Source organism: Nesoenas mayeri, assembly GCF_963082525.1.
Source record: "Nesoenas mayeri genome assembly, chromosome: Z".
Taxonomy (NCBI): Eukaryota; Metazoa; Chordata; class Aves; order Columbiformes; family Columbidae; genus Nesoenas; species Nesoenas mayeri.
The window spans coordinates 40,891,857-40,914,315 of NC_137542.1; the positions used below are offsets into that span (position 1 = coordinate 40,891,857).

Sequence of the window (22,459 nt, forward strand, 5' to 3'; positions counted from 1 at the left end):
AAACGCAGAGGGCAAGGTTCTGTCTTATGAGTACGAAGAAAAGGAGGTCATGGATCCTTTGAAGTTTCTTTACATCATTTAGACTAAAGGACAGGAGGGAATGGAGAACATAGCTGAGACAAAATAGAAAGGTATGAGGACAGCTGACCATTGTGAAATGTGTGAGACACATCTCTTTCATCACATTCAAGGAACACCTATCTCGAAGCAAAAATGAATCAGCAGGAAAGAATTTTTTTTTAAGACTGGCAGCGGGTACAATGCTAATCATATTTTTCTTTGAAGGCTTTTCTTGGATGGGAAGAGAGGGAGGGAGCTAGGAAGCCTGGTGATACGAATTTCACTTTCATCACAGCAAGTCAGGGATCTATACATACACAGAGACGCAGTTCAGGTGAATGTAATGTAGTAGGCTGTGTTACCCACCCAGTCAACAAAAGTAGTCATCCTATAAAGAGGTGAAATATCCTGGTGAACAAGAGTTTGAAAAGAACTTAGGAAAAAACACTCCCAAGGAAAACAGAAAGGGGACAGAAGGGTACAAACAGATGAGACCACTGGCTGGTAGAAGCTTCTCCAACAAGGATGTACTGGCCAAGGAAAGCACAACAGTCTGCAGTTTGTTTTATTGCCATGCTGTGTTCCCACATGAATTAATAAAAAGTGGTGGCCTAATTAAACTACATACCCTGCATCTTGTCTTCCTTCTGCACAGCAAATATAACAGCTAAATGGAACAGAGCAGCAGTCGTTGAACTCTCCAAAATACTTCATCCATCGCTACTCTGATTAGAGCCTCAAACAGTGAGGGAGAGAGAATTGCCCAAGAATCCACCTTCATTGCCTCGCTGTTCACAAAGGAATGCAAAATCCTTTGCAGGAAAAAGTTGCTAACCCTTCTCCACACCTCACCTAAATCATTCTAAGGCTATGCTCATCTGGCACCTCACACAGAAAGAGGATGGATGGTCACAGGCACTTCACTTCTGCAAAGTTTTATGCAACCCAGAATGAGTCCTTGCCCCCTTTTTGTTGGAGGCTTCCTTTTCCTCTGCACTGAGCAGTTATGCCCTCAGCTGTGTTCACTGTTTAATTTCCCCAACTCCCTTTCTTCTTCTTCTAAAACATGCATACTTCGGCCTTGGTTATGGCGTGCTGACTGAGAAGAAACAATAGGAGCCTTTCAAGTCTTCAGAGTGAGCTTTGAGCAAGGCTCAACCCAGAGACCCAGTCAATATTTACTGCAGTTTGAAGCCACTGTTTCATGGCTCCTTCCAAGCAGAACACACAAGTCAAGAACCCCGAGACCTTACACCATTTTCTTTCAACAAGGTAAAAAGAAGGGGGGAAACAGGTTACAACCAAAACCACCTTTTCTTGGAAATACTCATGGTCACAGAAGAAAAAGAACAAAGGGAAGGGGAACAGGAAAGGTATAGAGGAAACTGAACAATACTAGAACCTACGTTTGAAGAGTAATCAGCAGCTTATAATTAAGAAAGTATTTTTTTCCCCTGAAGATGATTAGCAAAATTTTAAAATCACACACCAGACAGCTACTAGATGCAAATCCATTTAAAGTTACCCAAGCAAGTGAACTTTGCAAAGAAACCCACCTCATCAACTATTTAAAGCTCTCATTCTCTTTGCAACACCTAGGGCAAAGCATGACCACAGATTGTAGCATGACCATAGATTATAGCAATGCACCTTTTTGCACAGATAAAACCGTCTGATGTTTAAAAACCATAAGTAACACACTTTCAGCTTATTGAGAGAAAAAAGTATAGGAAAATGGTTAAGAAATGACATTTTTCACTTTAAAGAACTAGGTCATGGGCAAGATGTAATTATGCCTATGATCTATTTCCAGAACCTTGCAGAACTGCAGCAAAACCAACAAAATCAAAAGAAGTGTCTTGGAAGACAACTGAGGTTGTAATTTGTAGAAACTCCTCCCCTCCTTCTTCAGCGTCTTTCCTTGCTCCCCATAACCATCCACATTATACAAAAAAAAAAAAAAAAAAAAAAAAAAGTCTTCCCAAAACCACATTTCTGACAGTGAAGTACAACTGGATTGACAATCATTATTTACCTGTTAAAGCTGAAAGGCAGCTGCATGGGTTTTTTTGTTTAGAGTGGTTGGACTCCTGTCTGAATATGCTTTCTCATATTAGACTCCACTGAAAGTTTTGAGTCAAAGAGTCTGACAAGACATGGTTAAAACAGGAAATAATATGGCTTTACTTTCAGATGTGTCAGGTTCTTTTGAAAAACACATTTTTTGTCAGCCCTGGTGTTAAAGGGCATGCAACAGCAGAACAGATGCACCTTTCCACCTCATATGTTCAATTTTCAGAGGCATGGAGTTTTGATTATTTGAGTTGCTTTATTTGAGAATGTTGGATTATTGTCATGGCATTTGTTTGATCTTTAAAATTCGGTAACATCAGATGGGATTCCCAGCTACTCTCCATTCCACTCCTCTCACTTTAAGGGAACACAGGAGAGCTGATAAGCATCAAAAGATAGGTAGAAAGAACCAGTATCATTAAAGACACAAATACATCTGCAACAGAGGCAAGACTCCCAAGTACCTGAGAAATGCTTGTTTCCAAAGAGTTCAAAAGAATAAAGTTGAGTTTGCCCAGTCCTAAGGAAATAAGTACAGGCTCCTTCACACTAAGATCAGTTTGTAAGAGATTTCTCTTACCCATCTTTGGTCATTTTTAAAGTATTACCTCCTAAAAGCACAGGAGGAAGCAATTCCAAAATGCCAAAAATCTAGAAGAGGAGGGAAAAAAGCAGCTTGGTTGAGCAGGGATCTTCTTCTTGTAATATGGGAAAAAGAGAAATTACACGGTCAGTGGAAGCAAGGTCAGGCAACATGGGAGAACTACAGAGATGCTGCTCGCCGCTGTAGGGAGGAAATTCGCACTGTCAAAGCTCAATTAGAGTTGGAGCTGGCCAGTACTGTGCAGGAGTAAAAAGGCTTTTTAAAATATATTGATGACAAAACACAAACTAGAAATAACATTGGCCCACTACTCAATGAGCATGATTGCCTTATTAACAGGGACATAGACAAAGCTGAGATGTTTAATGCCTTCTTCACCTTGGTCTTCAACACAGAAGATGGACCTGGGTGCCCCCATAGCCCTGGGTTAGAAAACCTTAGCTGCATGAACAATAAACCTCAACCAATCTGGAGCCTGCATGGGATTTGCTGCTCCAGCTAGATCCCTACAAGTTGATGGGGTCTGATGGGATTCATCCAAAGGTGCCTAAAGAGCTGGCTGATGTCATAGCAAGACCTCTCTCTGCGATTTTTCAACACCCCGGGGAATCTGGAAGCTGGCTGACTAGAAGCTGGCAAATGTTGTCCCACTCTACACAAAGGGCAACAGGGATGACCCTGGCAACTACAGGTCCTTCAGCCTCACTTCTGTGACTGTCAAAATCACAGAGAAGATTATTCTGGGAGTTATCGAAAAACATCTGAACAACAATGCAAGCCAGCACACGTTCATGAGGGGAAACTCCTGATTAACCAACTTAATTTCTTTCTACAACAAGGTTACCTACTCAGTTGATCAGGGGAAGCCTGTCAATGTGATCTTTTTGGATTTCAGGAAAGCCTTTGATACTGCCTCTCACAGTATCCTCCTGGACAAGATGTCCAGCACACAGCTGGGTAAACACACAATACAGTGCATGAGCAATTGGCTGAAGGGCCGGGCTCAAAGGGTTCTAGTAAATGGGGTTATGTCGGGCTGGGGATCAGTCACTAGCGGGTTCCACAGGGATCCATTTTAGGGCCAGGTTTCTTCAATGTCTTTATAAATAACTTAGACACAGGACTTGATGCAATACTAAGTTCACTGATGACATAAAATTGGGAGGAGCTGTTGGCACTCTCGAGGGCAGAGAGGCCCTGCAGAGGGATCTGGACAAATTGGAGAACTGGGCAATCACCAACCACATGAAGTTCAACAAGGGCAAGTGTCAGATTTTGAACCTGGGACACAGCAACCCTGGCTGTACATACAGACTGGGGAATGAGATGCTGGAGAGCAGCAGAGGGATCTGGGGGTTCTGGTTGACGGCAAGTTGAGCATGAGCCAACAGTGCCCTGGCAGCCAAGAGGGCAACCGTGTCCTGTGTGCATCCAGCACAGCATTGCCAGCCGGGCGAGGGAGGTGATTGTCCCGCTCTGCTCTGCACTGGTGCGGCCTCACCTGGAGCCCTGTGTGTGGTTCTGGGCAACACAGGATAAAGAGGATATTAAGCTACTGGATAGTGTACAGAAAAGGGCTACGAAGTTGTTGAAGGATTTGGACGGGAAGCCATATGAGGAGCAGCTAAAGTCACTTGGTTTGTTCAGCTTGCAGAAGAGAAGACTGAGAGGAGACCTCATTGCAGTCTACAGCTTCCTCACAAGGGGAGGAGGAGGGGCAGGCGCCAGGGGAGGTTTAGGTTGGACATTAGGAAAAGGTTCTTCAGCCAGAGGGTGGTGGAGCACAGGAACAGGCTCCCCAGAAAGGCAGTCACGGCCCCAAGCCTGGTGGTATTCAAGAAAAGACTGGACAATACTCTCAGATGCATGGTGTGAACCGTGGGGTTGTCATATGCATGTATAGGAGCTGAACTCGATGATCCTTATCGATACCTTCCAACTCAGGATATTCTATGATTCTATGATCTTTCATATTACCGTCTCCTAACTCCATGTGCAGGGTGAGAATGCTAATATATGGATAAATAAGTTGAAGCAAGCACCTAAAAAATAAATATGTAACAATGCCTGAAACAATATCTAAGATGGAACCAAAGTTTTTTAGAGGAAAAAACAATCAGTAAACAACAACCAAAATAAAATGTAAAATGGGCTTTCCAGAACTGGTAAATGTTAAATACATTTTTAGAGAGATTTAACAGTGTTGTTTTTTTAAATAGCTTAGCATTACTAATAATGGTTTTGAAATGTAAAGAGGAGCAAAAGGGAATGTAGAGAGGAGCACAGTGAAGTACTGTTGACTGAATAGGCAATACTTGCCTCATTCTCTTCTAGTACTGCAACTTAGTAAATAGAATAATATCACAATGATTCAGTAAAGTGAATGGGAATTTCATGCAAACATAGCACAGCATCTGGTCAGTGTATGTTAACACACTATTTCCTTCACTCTTGGTTAAATAAATATTGCAGAATATTTCTTACAATCTATTCTTGATCACTTATTATGGAATACTGCAGAAAAGGTAACTAGTAACCCCACACTATCATAAATCAGGATATTCTGTGTTACTCAGGTAATTTCTCAACTGACAACCCATATTTGTGTAAGCACTACTCTTGCTTCTGACATATTATTTAAATAAGAATATTTCTGCAGTGATGTGGACCACTATAAGTAGAGTGAAGGAAAAGTTCTCTCTAAAACTTACAAATTTATTTTTAAAAATATAATTATTTCTTTTCTGTCTCAAAGCTGGGAATGTTTCTCAGATCAAACCCATGAGGAACACCATCATTAAAAGGAATCACAGATAACAATACTATCTCTAGCACGTTTAACTGAAAATCACAGAACTTTTTCACCCATGTACATCACCATACTTCTAGGCCTAAGACACCACCAAGACTTGGTTTGTCTCTGACATGTTCATTACAGTGTGGAAAGTAGAGGATATTTTGTCTTAAGGGTAGGGCTGAATATGAAAGAAAACAGATAATTCAAGAACATGGGGTTAAACCCACCTGATACTAATTCTGATCTAAAAATGAAGTCTAGGCATCCACTATACTATTTTTATAAGGAAAATAACCACACAAATACAAAGAAGATGCAACCATTCCTTTGTCGTACATAAGAAAATAACAGTACAGAAATCCTAATTGGGCACTGCAACAGTCTGATTTACTCACAAAGGCAGAATTGCTTTCATCAGTAATAATATATTAGCTCCAAACTCTACACCTAAAATAAAGTGCTTATGAAACGCTTCCAAATGCTTTGTTCTGAAGAAGGCCATTATATCAGCACTAAATCAAGAGAGCTGGTATGAAAAATGGAAAACGGAGATTTCTTTTTACAGTAAGCTATAAAATGTAGTTCAATCAGAGACATGGTCTAAAAAAGTAACATTAAAGTGATGCTGTAAATCACTAAGAAAACTTATTTTTTAGAAAAAAAAAAAAAGAAAAAGAACCAACTATTGTGCTTCAGACTAGAAACAGAGAATATGGAGGTTTTTTTCATAGAGTGTTATCCGCACATGAGTTTTATATAATTGAGATACAGAGAAAGGATTTGCTCAGAATTTGGATGCAATGAATAGCCAAGATATAATAAGAAACAAGTATGATCTACCTCTCTAATTAATTTTGCTTCTTCACCCACACTGTCACTTGTTATGATAATGTGAATCTTAACCTTAATGAGAAATTTTATAACACCTTGATTACAGATACTGCAAATAACAAGACTCTTTTTATTTTGTTTTTATTTTAATGAAGAATCTCTTTATACTCTTGGAACACTTAACAAATGTACGGAATTTCTGCTAGTGAAGTTTCAATCTACAATACAACTTTTGTACTAATTGTTAAGAGACTGATGTATATTTCAGTTTTTAAGTGAGGATTATGCTAATAAGCCTGTTACAACATGATCATGTTCTCTGCAGTAAGTGTTCCTAGTATTTTTGTAGATTTATTTTGTTCTGAGGACTGTTTAAGACCCACATTCTACGCAAAATTGTGGAGTCATTCCTTTACAGCATTTGTGAACTCTACATTAAAAGCTATTAAACATTTACAGGACATTTTGGAAATATATTTTTAAAATTAACTTCACAGAAGATTTCAAAGATTTCAGGAACCTTGCAGGCAACTCTCTACAAATACATACAAGTAACATGAAACTGGGCTCAGTATCATACAACTGGATATACCAACACAGAGACTACAAAACGTGTTCAAATTTCAAATGTATGCACAATGGATATAATTAAAGAATTAGAACTTGATTTTTTTTGTGAGACTCAATTTAAAGAAAAAGAGGTTTATTTCACCACCATCTGTCTTCTCAATATGTGCCATATTTCCTGAAAGATGTGTCTTCCTCTCATTATATTGTACCTCATAGCCACTAGATATTATCAAGTCCACTAAAATAAAGAAACATTTAATACTGGGTACTCCATTAAAAAAAAGATGCTTCAAGAAAAATTGCTTTATCATACTCCCAGCAACCTCAAAATACACTGACACACCACACGACAAGAATTTCTGCTCACCATTTTGGTGAAAAGGTAAAATTACATGGTATATCTATTGAACAGTTTACCTTTACAAAGAGAAGCAGCATTTTACAGCAAAGTAGGGACTTCTTTTTTGAAGACTATTTCTCTGTTTTCTAGAAAACAAAGACTTCTTTCCTGAATACAGCGTTTCAATTATTTCAGTGAGGAAACAATTCTATCCTAGGATCACAGGATCCATCTTGTCTTTAACAGATATCTTATCTAAAAGAGCACAGTATATTGCATATAATGCTTTGGAAAATACATAACCTGTATCCCAGTGGTATACTACTATATCTGATTAATTTTACCTTTATGATCTTAAATAATTGACTTTTTTTTTGGCACATATCAAATTGTTCTCCACTGTATAAGGCATCCAACACCTCAGAGTTTCATCAATGCCTATTTGCTGACAGCAAAGCAACTACTACTTAAACTTTGGCACCCCTCAGCCCCCAAAAGGTGAAGGTCGAAACTTTGCAAAAACTGTTAAAAAAATCTTAGTGTAGGACTTATTTGGATCCAATCAGACAAGCACCCACAGGGATATATAATCCCATGCTGCTGTGACCTCTCACTAGATGCAATGCATGCAGATCGCGTGGCCTCACAAAAACCAGCAAGACTAACTACTGAAACTCTTATTCATTAACTACACCATAAAGTCATCAATCCAAGACCTAAATCAACTCCCATCCGAAGCACTGGGAGAATCTTTCCTATTTCAAGAGAGTTGGATCTGAACACTGCCAAAAATACTCCAAAAAAAAGCATCAAAAGATGGTATATTAAAAAAAAAAAGAAAAAAAAAACTAAACTAAAATTAGATCCTGTAGTATCAATTGAGGCATATAATTCAAATAAATAGACGGACTTCCATTCCTCATTAGTACACATGAACTCTTACTGACATCAGCACCTTTTAAAAACTAGGATATTTATTCAAACTACGTTCCTTAATCAGCTTTAGGGATTATTTTTTGAAAAGTGTTTGAGTACCTAAGGGTATAAAAAAGCAAAAATAAAATCTAAGACAGTTAGGCACCAAGCAGTCTCAAAAATCCCACAGGGGTCATGTCTGCAAATCTAGGTACCTAAATATATTCAAAATTCTGGTTCTGAGGATCTACTCTTTTTTTTTTTTTTTTTTTAATCAGTGGACTAAAAAAAAATGCTTAAAGAAATTGTACAGGCTACAAAAAAATCAGTAAATACTGCTGTGAAGGTATAACTTCACTCCTTCAATGTCTTTAAGGAGAGCATTCACAATCATTCACTCTGCAATTATGCACTTATGCTTGCATTTGGAAATACATGTGCACTGATAAATAGAACTGGCATACATTTCACCAAAGCTGCTATTTCAGTACTCAAATATCTTAACCTGATTTCACTGAAGATGACCTGCACACCATGGGCTGAGAACAGAAAAAAGGTGAACATGCAAACTAGATGCTTTCATTCAGCTTTTTTTAAACCCAGTTTACTATGCAGGACACAAGTAAAAGCATACAAAGGATAAGATGATTTGCACCCACTTAATAAATGCAGGCAAATACCAGCTTTGATCCCAGCAATTTTATTGGAAGACTCAGTTCACCAGAAAGTGCATAAGACAGAAAGAGAGAAAGGCAAAAGTGACTGAAATGCAAAGGGAAAAGTGTATGGAACTTAGGCATAAGTGAAGGGAAAAATACAATCCTAGAATTAAGATCTTTTGAAAGCAGGAATAATAAACTTCCAAGTAAATGTCACTTCACTACGACTGAGTTTCCCCAACTGGGTATTGTATATATGTAATTTTATATATATAATTATTAGGCACACACTTTCCATGTTCTTTCCCCCCAAAAGCAGAGCTGACAATGGTGACAGCAGAGTGTGTAATTAGTTTTTATTGTTCCCCTGACAGCCATAGCTCTGCAAGGACCGCTTGCCTTTTCCATTGTAAATGTTATGGAAAAATACACTAATGACAGGCATTTAATTATGGGCACAGCGACCATGATGGGAGCTGTGCCAAAAGTGATTGGCAGCTTTGGATACCAGATATTCACAGCAATGGTTCTTTATCTCCTATACCTTGTAACCCAGATGACTAAAGGTGTGAGTTTTTAAAACTATCTTTTCTAAAGTTTTGCTTCTTGACTATAGATATTATTTATTATTAATGAGCACCACCTTGAAAACAGACAGAAAAAAATAAATAGACAAAATGGTAAATTTTTTTTGTTCAAGAGTAGCATGAGGTTTTTTGAAAGATGTCTATCCACTGACAATATCATCAACCTAAAAAAAAATCCCCAGCAACTCTGGCACATAGTTGCCTTTTATTTTAATACATAGCTAAAATAAAAAAAATACTATGCTCCCTTAACATGTCTTTGTTCCATATTTACATTAAGCTGTCCCACATTCTACTGTAGTTGCTGAGGTGCTTTTTCGCCTGATTAATTAGCAATTGGGAGACACACTTTTTGGCAGCTTTTACATCCCTATTATTTCTTCTGGTTTGGCACAAAACCTCCCTTTTGGAGCACAAGTATTTGTACTGTACCCTGCTTAGTGATGGATCACTAATTTTTAATAAACTAAGCCCCAAGAGAACTGCAAAAAGATGTGTAAGTGTATTGGAACAATAACTGTAAACAAATTAAAAAAAAAAAAAAAAGGCAGGGAAAAGTGGGCAGAGCACTTGCAGTACATAAATATTAGGTCTTTTCCAGACTACACATAGAGAGGCTATCCAGGAGGTCAGATGTAATCTCAAGGCACAGGTCTGAATTGGCTTTTAACTATTTGATCTGAATCTCCACCTTCATCTTTAAAATTCTTTAAAAAGCTGACTAGCTAATGTGGATGCACATTTTCCTTAAAGAATGCTATATCTGAATGTCCCTTTACTGTTTCTCATCCCTCCCCCACCACCAAATGAATGAAATTACTCTGTGAAGCAGATCTCTATGAAGAATGACCATACAATTCTGGACCAAACCGTTCTAAGTCTATGTAGCTGTCACAAATCCCTGGCTAAGCTGAACAAAGCAACATTATTCCTAAGTGGTAAGTTTGGGAATATAAAAGTGAAGTTGTCTGGCTCTAAAGTAGTAACTTGCAAATAGCTGCAGAATCAATGTTGACTCTCCATCCCCCATCCAGCTGGCTCTCATATCAGTAACTTCAAAAATGCAGTTTGCCATTATGGTGGCTTAAGGCACTTTATGTGACCATGCTGTGTGTGCATGTCAGAAGGTCAATACTTTCAAATTCCAGAGTCTCTCTTTATTTCCTTCTTTTCTGGAAACAATAGGAAAGAGAGCAGGATTGATAGCTCCTACTTTGTTAACTTCTGCTCACCAAATGCCTTGTCTGTATGAATAAATAACTATTTTTTTAAAATCTGATTAGACATCAACTAAAGGGAAAAAAAAAAAAAAGTCAGCTGGTTTTTCTGCTCATTAACAACATTAATTAGCAACTTTCCTTGCAACAATTTCTAACAATTCCAGAGGACTCAACATCATTAAAGCTGCAAGCAGTCTTTACCTAACGCAGATAAACTAGCGTTGCAGACTGATAACTGCACTACAAAGATCATTATCAAATCTACCAGTAAGTAAAGTAAAATACTTACTTCTTCTGTCTCCTCATAAAAAAATACATCTTTATTTTATTTACATTACACAGCACTACCAAAACAATAAAATATTAGACATTGAGAAAATTGGTAATTTTTGTTTAGTTTTGATTAAATTATTTAGAGTATATCCAGCTCCAGTTTCAAAGGCACAGACTGAGATAAGATACTCAATTTTATTTACTAAATCAAAACAAATGTAAAAATGAAAATTAAAAAAACATGTGCAGCATTAGTATAATAATAAAAATAATATATATATTTATTAGCAATTCCCTGTGTGGAAAGATAATGTGATTTCAGTGTCTGTAGAGAGAAGGAATTTCTCCTGAACTGTAATATGAATATGAAAAATACTATTTTAAAGTTACAAAAGAAAAAAAAAAGTAGTGCTTTATTGCTACCCACTAGGGAAAGGCCATAGCGCTCAGGTACTACTGGTGAAGAACTCACACAATGTGTATATGCTTGTCACTGGCCAGCATCAACCTTCAAGCAAAAAAATAAAATAATTTTGGAGAGAAAAAACTGTACTATTTCAACAAATAAAGAATGTTAGGGCTACACAGCTAACATTAATTATGGAAAAAAAAATTATGTTAAAATTTGCAAGGCCAAATTTGTCTTCAAGAATGGAATAAAGATACTTCAGCAGAGGATGATCAGAGTCAAAGTGAATGTATCTCCTACTCTTTTCTTTTGCCTCACTAGATGATTCACAAGCAAATTACTCCTTCCTTCTCTACACTCCAGAACCGTTTAATAATTGTCATCAAAAACTAAAAATGGTGTCTATCAAATAAGATGGTCCTTCAAGAGTTCAGAGAAAACAAACAAAAATACAAAGTTATTCAGTGACGAACATGAAGTAAAATTTTATATTGCAGGTATTACTGTAGAATAGTTCTTCCTTAGATTAATATGCTGATTTAATGATGGATAAGAAAATGAACAAAGTAAAAATTACTAATACTCTACCTACAGGTTTTGTCAGCCTGAGATCCCTTTTTCCACACCACACATTAGCCTGGACAGGTAAATACTTCCACCAGATTACAATGCAAGTGAAAATATTAATTGTTATTTTCGAGGCTTTTCAAGTAAAAAGTGTTGAACCTGAAGAATTTGCTATAAATTGGTATTAGCAATTCAAGCAGATCTTGCTAATTAACAGGGCTCTTGTGTATCTTGTTAGCTGATTTTTCTTTTGACAGCATTTTAGTGGTCATGCATCTAATAAGAAAAAAGGCCATAAAATGCATAGCATACCAGCTAAGAGAAACATGGGCATCAAGCAATTTCTCTACATTTTGCAGCAGTCAAAAATAAACAATTTTTTTTTTCTCCATAAAACTAGGACCTAACAATGTATTTTCATCAACCTGTCAACAGTAAAATATGAAGGATGTTTCCTCAGATGAAGAAATAGAGGAAGAACAGAAAAGTGGGGAATGTATTTTATTGGAAACCTTGGCATTCTACAGGAGTGAAATACAATCTCAGTCCTCACAAAACAGCATCCTTTTTCATATATTTTCAAATACTTTACTTTAACAAAAATTATTAAAAAAAAAAACAAAGTGTAGGACTGGGAATTTCTGGTTTTGTAATGTAAGAATCTCTGCTCAGTTTCTTAAAAAAAAAAAAAAAGAGGATTTCAGACATCTATACATGTTTGCATACTATAAAATAATACCCACCATTTAAAATGAGCTCAACTATAATCTAGCCTGTAGAGACTACAATGAATAGGGAGAATGTAAAAATGCAGGGAAGACTTAACACGTGAAGGATTCTGTTCCTCCATTCAGCTATGCTGAAGTACACTACAGTAGGGCTTACTCACAATAACTGTAATACCACCAGAAAGCAATTTCAGTAACGTGTCTGTTTATTTTAAACCAAATGTTTCCATTTCATTACGTTGGTGTGCTGCTGACTAAATTTTAAGCACAAGTTCAACGAAAACTTAACTAAAACAGGGCCCTTTATTCTCAACAGTGAATTACACCATTCAGAAACACTGGAAGATTAGATTACTCATGAGACTAAAGACATTTTTTTCAAAGACAATGCTCAGAAGTGGACAGCTGAGCAAGAAGTGTTATTGGAAGAAAATCCCAGTTCCAAAATACTTCTAATTGCATTTTAAAAAATTGGAAAAGGAAAGAAAAAAACAAACATCACACTAAAACAAAAACAAAAAACCACCAGTGAACCAAAGCAAGTGAGGTATATCTTACAGCTATGGATAAACTGCTGTCTACTCATGCTTTTTCCAGGAAAGGTTGCGTCTTTGCATCTTCTCTAAGTCGATCCAAAGTACTAGCCTTCTTTAGGCACATTCTTAGTGTCTGATATTTCAACAATACACTACTCCGCCCAGCAACAGTCTGGTTTATGAAGAAGCAGTAACAAGGTACTCTAATAAGCTCAGAGAGTTCTCAAAGCATATCCCTGTAATTTTCTCTGTTGCATTATACATTTGTGTGCCTGAATGCTTGCTTATCAACCTGCTTACCTACTGATACAGGTCCTACAAGCGTGCAAAGAAACAGCACAATGTGAAGATGGCCAAGAACTAAACCACAGATTCTATTTTTTTTTTTTTAATTACTATTTTCAATTTTAAAACAAAATATCTTAGCTGGAAGATGTGACCCAGGAATTAGTGTGTAAAGCTAATCATTCTCTAAGCAGTTAATAGTTCAGCAATTACAAAATTTCATTTTCAGAGATTTTTTTTCTTCTCACACAAGCTTCACAATTTACTGTGTATCAAGCCACCTTCTAATGACACACTTCAATGCATACATATATATGTATATATGTGCATATATATACATAAGTCTACATACACATACATCGAAACGCATACATATTTGCATACCAATGTATATATATTACATATCCCTCCCTATATGACCACAAAAACCATGACTCCTGAAGGACTAATTGCATTCATTCATTTTCTTTCCCCAGCATGAAGCTGGTAGATTGCTGGGATCATAGCAACAGGGGAGAGAAAGGAAGGCTCATCTTTATCTGTCCCTCTCTAAAAGGACATAGGGCTAGCAGAAAGAATGCAGTTAAGTGTCGTCACTATGCGCATTTAGGAACGATTTAATAAGGCATTTCGTGAAGACCATGTACCACTTAACAAGGTGCCTTTCATACTGGGGAGGACACCAGTGAAACTATTGTTCTTTGTGTAGTTTTTCCATAGCATGTCTCAAACTGTTTCAAACCCCATCCACTTTTAAAATAAACACCAATATTGGTTTGGAGACACAAGGTGTTAGTGAAATAATTAAAAGCACAAAAAATAGATGTAAGAAATTGAAGGCTCTACTACTGATCTTTTAATTACAAGAGATCAGTCGGAGATTTCTTCGGCTTTCAGAGCAGTGTGTAACTGCCTTCTTCCTATTACAACCATTTCTGCATGTTTTCCTTCATCACTATGCACAGGCAGAACTATTTCTGGATGGCAAAAAAAAAAAAAAAGAAAAGAAAAAAAGAGAAAAGCCAAACCAAACAAAAAACAGCCACGACTTCAACATATATAACCAACATGCCCTGGTGAAATCTGCAAACCCATATAAACGAATAGTTGGACACTCAGACACCCAGCCAGCCAGTGTACTCCTGAGAAGTGCCAGGTGTGCACAAGCAGCCACTGTCAGAGCTTCGCAAAACTAAGTCTATGCATTTGTCTGGTTCAGGGAGGCACTTAAGTACACATCCATTCATCCACACATCTGTAACAGAACTTAAGTTTGTCAGTATGCACTTCAGGGAAGTCAGATGCTTCTCTGAATCAGTGCCTAAATACTCAGCTACAAAATTCACCTACATCTAAGACATCTAGATTGTGAAAATCTCGTCTATGCATAGAATTTTCAGAAGCATCTATTCATTTTTCAGTTCACTGCTCCCAAGTGTCTATCTTAAAAAAAAAACCTCTATCAATATTGATCAAATTGTGGTATCCATCTTAATTATGGGAACTCATCAGTTGAAGTTGAAATTATTTTTCAGTATCTAAATTCTCTATCATCTGATTTCTTGATTGTATTATCCACATAAATACACAAATAGAAAAAATATCAGCATCCTGTGTCTTTGTAACAATTCTCTTGTAGATGTAACCTTATACAAAATTTTCTTGTATAAGATACAGCCAAATCCAATAATACTCCTAGTAAAAAAAATTTGCTTTCATGAGACTACAGGGTTTGGCCTCTATATATGAACAGAGACTAGACTTGAAATGCAAGTATTTTTAACCACCTTGAAACTAGTAACAATTTATGAAGCTACACAACCTGCCACTGAAAAACTTACAGAGAAATATTAATGCCTAGATATAAACCACAATCTTGAAGCACAAGATTGTAAGCAGAAAAATGTAGCAATTATTACCTCAAGCAGCTCAGCTTGAACTGACAAGATTAAAAGCAGTAGCAAGCACTAAGCAAGTAGACCGCTTCAAAATTTGGCCCAGGTACACGACATTTTGGCTGAATTCTAATTACAAGTACACTAGTAGTCAGGATTTAACGAATATACTCCATTACAAAACAACCTCCCCAAACTATTTTAAGTGTTGGATTCAGAATATTATTCTTTGACAATAATCCGTTTCTGTCCATATAAGAACACATATGCAAACAGTGCTGAAAGACTAATGCACTTTAAGGTGATAATTAGAATGTATGTACAATTAATTCTAAGTGTACATAAATAACGAAAATATTAGAACACATTTTCAAGCTTACTTGAACATAAAAAAGGAACAGAAAACCTTATTTTGTTATCCTTCAAAATCCTAATACTTAAACATATTCTCATGTAGAATTAGACTACAGCATTTATGGTATTTCATATATGTTGATAATTAAATACAAAACAAAAATAAGGCACATGAATACTTAAAAAAATTCTAAGAACAGACTTAGGCTCTGTAAGAATGTACAACTTTGTTACTCATACATACTAATAATAATGATCATAGAACGTTTTTAATTGTTCTAGCAGAACTCTGGCAACTAACCAAGAAATGTAATATGAACTCATAGGATTTTTTTATTTACCAAAATATTGTTCACCCTAGGAGCACTTATCAATTGGAACACCCATCTATTTACTAATGAGTCTTTTAATACAGATGACATCTTTATGTATTTCAATAAATTGCTGGAGTTTTATACTAAAAACATAAACACCACCATATCTGAGAGTACAGTCATTATCAAATTCTTCAGTTTTTTTAATGAAACCTTAAGAGTGCCTTTAGTCACTGTCAAAATTATTAACATTTCATTTTTAAAGTGAATTAATTAGTTCTACAACAGTTTGTTAATTCTGAATCAATACAATAAAGGCGTAAACAAAAGCACAATGGTGTCGTTTGTGTTTAAATAATTATATTTTGTCTTCTAATTTCAAATGATTATCACCAAGTAAGAATCCCTACTTACTTTTACGTGTATGAAAAACAGATTGTTAATCTCCTAAGTCTATCTCTGGAAGCACATAAATCACTGCAAAGTTACTCCTGAAATGTTGTTAACTGCTGTAAAAATTTTGATAACCAAAGTGAATTTTGCCTTTAGCTTAGATTCTGACAAAACAAATCCAAAACAGAAGTGTTTTCTTTTCTTTGGGTCTCTTACACCTACCATTCAGGTGTTTGCCTGTTTTTCTGTAATGATCGTGTAACTTGGAAAGCACACAAAAACTGGCACACTGTATAAATCAAAGGAGAAATACATCTGCACCCTACTCTTTCTCATATTTTTAACTCATAGATAAATATCACATGTCCGAATAGATATTTTCATTGTGAGAACACAGTGAATATTTTAAGAAAAGAAGTAATGTTTGTTTTTAAATGCGAACGTTTAGAAACATGTCACGATTAACTCCTCCTGCAGTGTGTGCAAAAATAACAAAAATAAGTTTTCTTTGCAGTCTGCTGATGTTTAATGTTGGACTATGAAGAGATTTCATTAACAGTAATAAAATAAAATTAAATTTCCTAGAATTCTTACAAATCCATTCAGTGCGCAATACCTACTGGCTAGCTAAGTGTTGCTTGTACCTGCAACTGTCTTTACCCATGTGCAGCTATTGTGTTAGCTTACCACACACAAGAGAACAGAAGTGAAAAATCTTGAATGTAAGATTATTTTTGAAGTATTTTAGCTGTTATGCCAGCAACATGCACATTTAATTAAACCTATTTATTTCAACAATCCTCCTTCTGACCAGTGGGATTTGCGAATATCACTTTATATATATATATATATATATATTTTTTTTTTTTTTTCCTAGCAGTGAGATTTCATTTTGCCTAACAAAAAAGAGAAAAAACTCTGGATTTGAGAGACAGGCAAATTTTTGGGACATGTGTTCTTTGATGGGTGACGTGAGATGCAACTTTTCTTCTTATTTATGCTGAGCAGTTTTTTTCAAGTTACACATGTAGAAAGAAGAAAATGTAGAGATAGGCATTTAAAAATTACAGATGTTCTAATTCCCAAGCATGATTGTTACTGTGTATAAATCCTCTTTGTCTCATACTTTTTGTGCCAACTATTTATTGCTGAAGCATTGTTACCAGAAACACAATATTGAAGTGCTGGACAGACTAGCTAACTCTGGGCACTTTAAAATTCTGCCCGTTAACTTCTGCATCACCTATTTTGAAGCCGCTCTGGAATACCGAGTAGAGGAGTTTTCTGCAGCCAATACAGATCTATTAAAAAACATGACCTGTGACAAAAATCAATGTGCTAATCTCAGACCAAACAGCAGTATCAGAAGCATAAAAAAGAGATAACCTAAGATAAAATGTCCCCAAATTTACTTAGACCAGCTTGACAGGATTTTTTAAAAAAAGTAAGTCCGCTCAAACGCACTTTAACAAGGCAAAAAATTTAATACCAGATGACTTTTTATCCAAACACATGGATACCATTTGGAACAAAGCTGAAATGTGCTGATGTTAAACACGATGGAAAACTCCAGAAAAATTAAATGAAACCTTCCCTTCCAGTGGAAGGTTCGTTCAAGTGCATGCAAAGCCTACTGTCAGAAACCCTCTGGCGCGCCTCGGCGCGAGGGAAGCGGGGAGGCTGTGTCCCCGCTCAGCCCCGACGGGGACACGGGCAACTTGCCGTCCTGTCCCCGCTGGCACCCGCATGCCCTCCGCCCGGGACGGCGTACCTACCTCGCCTCGTCAAGGCTGCCTCTGGCCTGCCCGGGAGAGCCCCCCGCCGGGCAGGCATTGCAGGGCAAGGCAAGGTAGGGTACGGCAAGGGGAAAGACACCCCTCCGCCGCGGCTATCGCCGACAACGATCCCTCCTAGGGCTGCCGCGAATCCGGGACCGGCCTCCCCGCTCCATCCCGCCGGGGAATGAGACCCCCGCCTCTCTGCCCAGGCCCGGATCCCCGCTACCGGCGGGCGGCTAGGGGCCGCGCCCGCCTGCCGCAGGAGCCTGCCGGGGCACAGCCGGGGGCCGCTACCTGTGGCCCCTCATCCCACCCAAACTCCTGGAGCAGGCTCGGCGGTGGGTCGCCGCACTGCGAGAGGAGCCCACGCCGCACCGAGGGTGCATCCGCCCGGCGCCCACGGACGGCGGTGGCCTAGCCCGGGGAAGCGTCTAGCCTGGTGCAGCGCTGGGCTGGGGAGGGCGAGAAAAATACCACCCGCCACGCCGTCGCTGCCTATAGCCCTAACCCTCCAAAAAATGAAGTTTTCCACCCCACCTTGCAGCCGAGGGAGTTCTACAGGCGCTAGGCAAGAGACGCCAGCGCTAGGGCGCTGCTCCCCGCCCGCCGAGCCCCCAGCCTGCCGCCGGTGAGCACCCGCGGCCGCCCTGCGTACCTGGGGTTGGTGCTGTTCCAGTAGACGGCGTAGCGGTCGGCCACCGCCTTGGCGCCGGGCTCCTGCCCGCGCACGCACACCCACAGCGCCGCGACCGCCAGCAGCAGCATCTCCACGTGCAGCATCGCGCCCGGCCGGCGGTGAGACGGGATGCAGAAAAAATTAAGAAAGGTGGAAGAAAAAAAAAAAGGGGGGAGCAATCGGGACCGAGCCGCGGCGCGGGAGGTGTGGGGATAAATAAATAGCGAGGCGCAGAGGCGGGTGGGCTCCGCGGCGTGCCGCGCTGCAGCGAACGGAGGGCGCCTGCCGCCGCAGACGGGCAGCCGGCAGTGAGGCGCAATCCGCGGTCCCTCAGAGAGCCTCACCCCGGCAGGGGTGGGTGGGGGCCGAGGCGGGCAGCGGCGGCAAGCGGCGGGCGGTGCGCATTCACTGAGAGTCCCGTGCGGAGCCCACGGCACGACATACACCGGCCCGCCGGCGCGGCGGGCGAAGGGCGCCGCTCCTCCGCCCCCTGCAAGCGGCCGCGGCGGCGCTGGCTGCGCGAGCCCGCGGCTCAGTGGCGGCCGGGGTACGCGGCGATGGAAGGAGAGAGGGGGAGAAAAGCAGGGAGGATGGGAAGGAGATCGTCCCCCTGGCAACCCACGGGGGGTCCTGGTAGTATATTAAAGGCCGCCGGTTGGAAGAGGGGCGAGAAGTACCACCAGATCTTAAAGTACAAAGTTTGTGTCTTCCTTCCTGGCCCTCCTCCCCCTGCAAATGAAAAACAAAACACACACACACACACCAATTAAAAAAAAAAAATTAAAAAAAAAGGAGAAAAATATGAATAAAAAGTGGGGGAGAAGCAAAAGCCCTGAGGAGTTTGTTTGCTGCGCTGATGGAGTTGGGGAGCCTGTCCTGCAGCACAGAGAGTGTCTTGAAGGAGACTTTGTGAAGTGGTTTTCTTGTCCTTCCTGTTCCTGGGCGGTGGATGCACCAAGGACTGAGCAACAGCAAAGGCGGAAAGAAAAAAAAAAAAAAAGGTGCGGGCAGAAAAAAAAAAAACCAACAACAACAACAAAAAAACAACAACGGCCAATCCAAGAAATATTGCGGCGTGGAAACCAAGGAGATGGAAATAAAAAAATGTTTTATGAGAGGGCGTGGAAAAAAGCAAAACCTCTGAGAAGTGGTAAATCAAGCTTGTGAGCTCCGCTGATGATGCTGGTCTTGGCTGGCCTCTCCAGCTTGGGAGACGAACGGCGCGGTACGACGAGGTGCAGAAGTCTCCAGCTTCAGCCTCCCGTAGCCTCTCTGTGGTAAAACAGGGCCCAGTCCCGGGAACATCAACTTCTGCGGAAGGACAAAACAGTTTGAACGAGCAGGAATGCCTGAGAGAAAAAAGAATCCACCCCTTAGATGACTACATAAGGTGACTGAAGAAAAAAGCCCTCAGTTCTTCTCTTGGTCTTCCCCAACAGCTGCTCCCCTTTTGCCTCTGAAGCAGCAGCAAGAGCAGTACGGAAAAATATACTAGGCCAGCAGGCAAATAAATAAACTTGAATGCAGCGGCAGGCAGGGAGGGATTGTAAAGAGCGACGAGGATTGGAGGGGCAAAAGTCAGTTTCGGAAAAAAAAAAGCTTTATGGGAGGAAAAAAAAAATCTTTAAGCAGTCACGCCCCCTTTTGCAATGACCGGTCCCTTCACTGCGTGTAAATCCGACATCAGCAGCCTGGAAAAGCTAGGAGCCTGGCGTGCTGGGTTGTCTCTGTGCATGCGTGAGTGCGACAAGCAGCCGCAGAGATACATACGCGGTGTATAGAGGTACACACGCATACATACATGTACATGCGTGTGTCCGAGGCGGGATCTGGCACCGATGTGTGTGAGGGATGAAGGCGAGGAGGAGGTGCAGGCAGCCAGCTCGCAGCACGGCCGTGGCTGCTTGATCATGTGGGATTTTTGCATGCAGTTTACTTGGGAAAGGCGGGGGGGGAGAGATTTGCCAGCGCAGCCAGTCAGGGGACAGCCTGCTGTTTGCTTATAGATTGCCTTTTTTTTTTTTTACACCTCGACCTGATTGGCCTGCAAGACGAGAAAGGAGGTGTCGTCCCAGGCTTCTCCTCCTCCATGCCAAAAACATACCCAACCCCACCTTCTGGAAACCTGACTAATTGAATTACTGAGACATCGGAGTGTTTTCTGCGCAGCCTTGCTGCTACATGTAACCCTTTCGGCGCCGGATGCTACGATAGTGTTTACGCGGGCTGTGTACGGATGAGTTTCCGTCTGCCACGGAAAACAATATGACAAGTAATTCAAACGTAAAATAAAACTTCTTCCCCACTTTCCCGCGCGGTGGGGCTCGGCTCGCATGCCCCGAGGCATGCCCGGCACGGGCTGCGCGGGGGGACCGGCCGCATCGCTTTGCAGACCGCAACCGTACGCTCAAGCGTTGCATGAGCCAGCGAAACGCGGGCGGCTGTTCCGCCGACGGGAGGGAGGCTCCGCTCTGCTCCGCTTCGCCCTTCACCCGCCTCAGCCGGAACTGCTCTGGCGGCGGCCGCGCCGGGTCCGCCAGCGCCTGCCCTGCGGCGGGCAGGGGCGCGCGGCGGGTGGGCACGGGCCCCGCGCTTCGCCGCCAGGAAGCGGCAGCTCCGCGGACGAGGCGCCGCCGAGGCGCCGCTCGCCGCCACCCACGCGCCGCCAGCAGCCGCGGCGCCCCGCAGCGCGCGCAGGTGAGCGCTCCCGCGGGAGGGGCGGGGCGCGCGCGTGGCCGGGGCCTCCTCCGGGGGAAGGGCGCTCCCGCCGCCCCCGCCCCGCCGGCGTTGCCGGGGCGACAGCGGCCTGACGGGCGCCCCGCCGCCGGGACCGCTGGGCCGGGTCCGCATCGCCCCGTTCGGAAGCGCCCCGACTCCCCCCAGCGGCGGAGGCCCGCGGCGCAGGGGCGGGGGCGCTTGCAGCCCCCCGCGGGCAGAGCGGGCCGAGCACCCGCGGCCCTCGCCTCGCGGCGTCGTTCATGTGGGGCCGGGGGACTCTTCCATTCTCTTTTCCTTCTTTCTGGTGTGGTTTTTCCCAGCATGGAGAGAGGTTCCAGGTTAATCTTCGCCGGCCGGATCACCTAATTTCTCCGGCCACTAGCGGGAGGACAGTGGGATTTCTGCTCCTTGCCTTTACCTCGAAAGCGATTGAAGCGAGGGGGCACAGACTGAAGTTAAAAATAAACACTCAAATCCCTTGATTTTTTTTCTTTCGCTAAGGATCTGTACGATTTTCGAATCTTAATTATCAAAGGCCTAGAAACTTGCCTAAATTTTGTCTCCCTGTGGTTTCAGGCATCCTTAGTTTTATTATGTTTAAGTCTGTAAATTAGTCTTCGTAGGATATGAAGTACATCAGCTGAATACCCCAGGTATAACAGGCACCATAAACACAAACTTTTTTCATTCCTTGTCATTAAAAAAAACTCAGCATTTCCCATTTTTTGCTGTCTTTGAATGGGGTTCTTTGAATAGGAATGGGCATATCCAATGTTTCCTTTTTTTTTTTCCTTTTTTTTTTTTCCCCTTCAGCACAGACAGATACATGGAAATCACTGCCATTACAGGAATCAGAATCAATAACACTTTGGGGGCT

The 22,459-nt window shown here is 41.0% G+C and overlaps 1 protein-coding gene across 2 annotated transcripts in view; it reads right to left on the reverse strand.

Annotated features, from left to right (window-relative positions):
- EFNA5 (ephrin A5) overlaps positions 1-19,184 on the reverse strand; it is a gene marked incomplete at its 3' end in the record, with an annotated part of 206,256 nt that extends 187,072 nt beyond the window's left edge. For both annotated transcript variants that reach the window (XM_080362219.1, XM_080362218.1), the window contains exon 1: positions 18,844-19,184. In XM_080362219.1, coding sequence (XP_080218345.1) covers positions 18,844-18,968 — 125 coding nt within the window. In that variant the 5' untranslated portion in view covers positions 18,969-19,184. The remainder of the gene's footprint in view (positions 1-18,843) is intronic.
- Positions 19,185-22,459: the final 3,275 nt, after the last annotated feature.